The 1,386-nt window shown below is 52.7% G+C and overlaps 1 protein-coding gene across 1 annotated transcript in view; it reads right to left on the bottom strand.

The window, feature by feature from the left end:
* Nucleotides 1–514: 514 nt before the first annotated feature.
* The window catches only part of LOC106810878 (tyrosine-protein phosphatase non-receptor type 23-like), a gene marked incomplete in the record, with an annotated part of 17,831 nt that continues 16,959 nt past the window's right edge, over nucleotides 515–1,386 (bottom strand). The window contains 1 exon segment of the mRNA XM_014814346.1: nucleotides 515–975. Coding sequence (XP_014669832.1) covers nucleotides 515–975 — 461 coding nt within the window.

Below are 1,386 nucleotides of genomic sequence, written 5' to 3'. Positions count from 1 at the left end.
AATACACCCCCCCCCCTCTCTCGCTCTCTCTCTCTCTCTCTCTCTCTTCTCCTCTCTCGCTCTCTCTCTCTCTCTCTCGCTCTCTCTCTCTCTCTCTCTCTCTCTCTCTCTCTCTCTCTCTCTCTCTCTCTCTCTTCTTCTCTCTCTCTCTCTCTCTCTCTCTCTCTCTCTCTCTCTCTCTCTCTCTCTCTCTCTCTCTCTCTCTCTCTCTCTCTCTCGTGCGCGCTCTCTCACTCTCACTCCCAATTAATAGCACACTTGTGCGGATTCAACTTACACACCATTATGGCAGTAACTCCCCCCATCATAGGGAATGTCAGGCAATACTATACTGCTAATAAAGTTTATCTCAGTTAGATCCAAATTAAGTTAAAAATTAAACTAATTTAACTTGGATCTAACGTAGATAAACTTTATTAGCATGTGACCTATAGAGATCCGATGAAATTATTCAAATACTATACTAGTAACGTAGGAGGGTGGAGTGTGTGGGCGTTTGATTGTAACAGCTGTCTCACTTCCTCGGTTTTATCGTCCACAGCGGATCCAGTTGGTCGAGGGGATCTCCGGAGTCTGCGTCGCGAGCCGTCATGGCGGCGGCCCCGCCCCCGCCGCCGCCGGTCTCGAAGTCCGCGCGCGTGAACTTGTGTTTCCGTGGCGACGGCTCCTCCAGCGTGAAGTTGCTCGGATTGGTCAGGCTCGCGAGAAGCGCGTCCGCCGCCGGCGCCGCAGACTCCGCGACCTTTGACCCCGCGACCTTCGACACCTCGACGTGCGTCGGCGTGCAGTCGTCGTCGTCGTCGTCGTCAGCGGCGACGCGTTCTTGCGCCGCGACCTGATTGGACGACTGCGGCTGCGGTGGCGGGTCCGGCTCAGTAGGGGGCGCCAGTTGCACACCAGGACACTCGGTAAACGCCGCCGTCGCGGAGGTGGCGGGAGCGCCAACCTGCATGCCTCCCGCGCGCGCCGCGCCGCCTGCAAAACACAAGGCATGCGCGTCAGCGTAAAATAGAGATCGGGCGAGGAGGCAGGCGCGGCAAATATTTCCATTGGGTGAGTCTGCAAAATTTCAGAAAATGCTAAGAACACGGGGGGAGGGGGGGTTGCTTAGAAATATAATCATAATGAAATGGGGTTCGGGTGGGGCCGGCGGGGCCATGGCGGGCGGGGTAGTGGCGTGAGAAAATATTCCTATAGAGAGGGGTTGAGAGAGGGGGACAAAATTTCGAAAAATTTTAGTAGCGCTCGTAGGGTCTATGTCCGCCTGACCTCTGTTTGACCTGGCTCGTTTAGCTTTTTCTGACTAACCCTAACTCTAACCCTAACCCTATATATATTATTTATTATATATATATATATATATATATATATATATATATATATATA

The sequence above is a fragment of the Priapulus caudatus genome, unplaced genomic scaffold (genome assembly GCF_000485595.1).
Source record: "Priapulus caudatus unplaced genomic scaffold, Priapulus_caudatus-5.0.1 Scaffold482, whole genome shotgun sequence".
Lineage (NCBI taxonomy): Eukaryota > Metazoa > Priapulida > Priapulimorpha > Priapulimorphida > Priapulidae > Priapulus > Priapulus caudatus.
The sequence above is the reverse complement of the archived record's forward strand: the minus strand, read 5'-3'. Positions and strand labels throughout refer to the sequence as shown.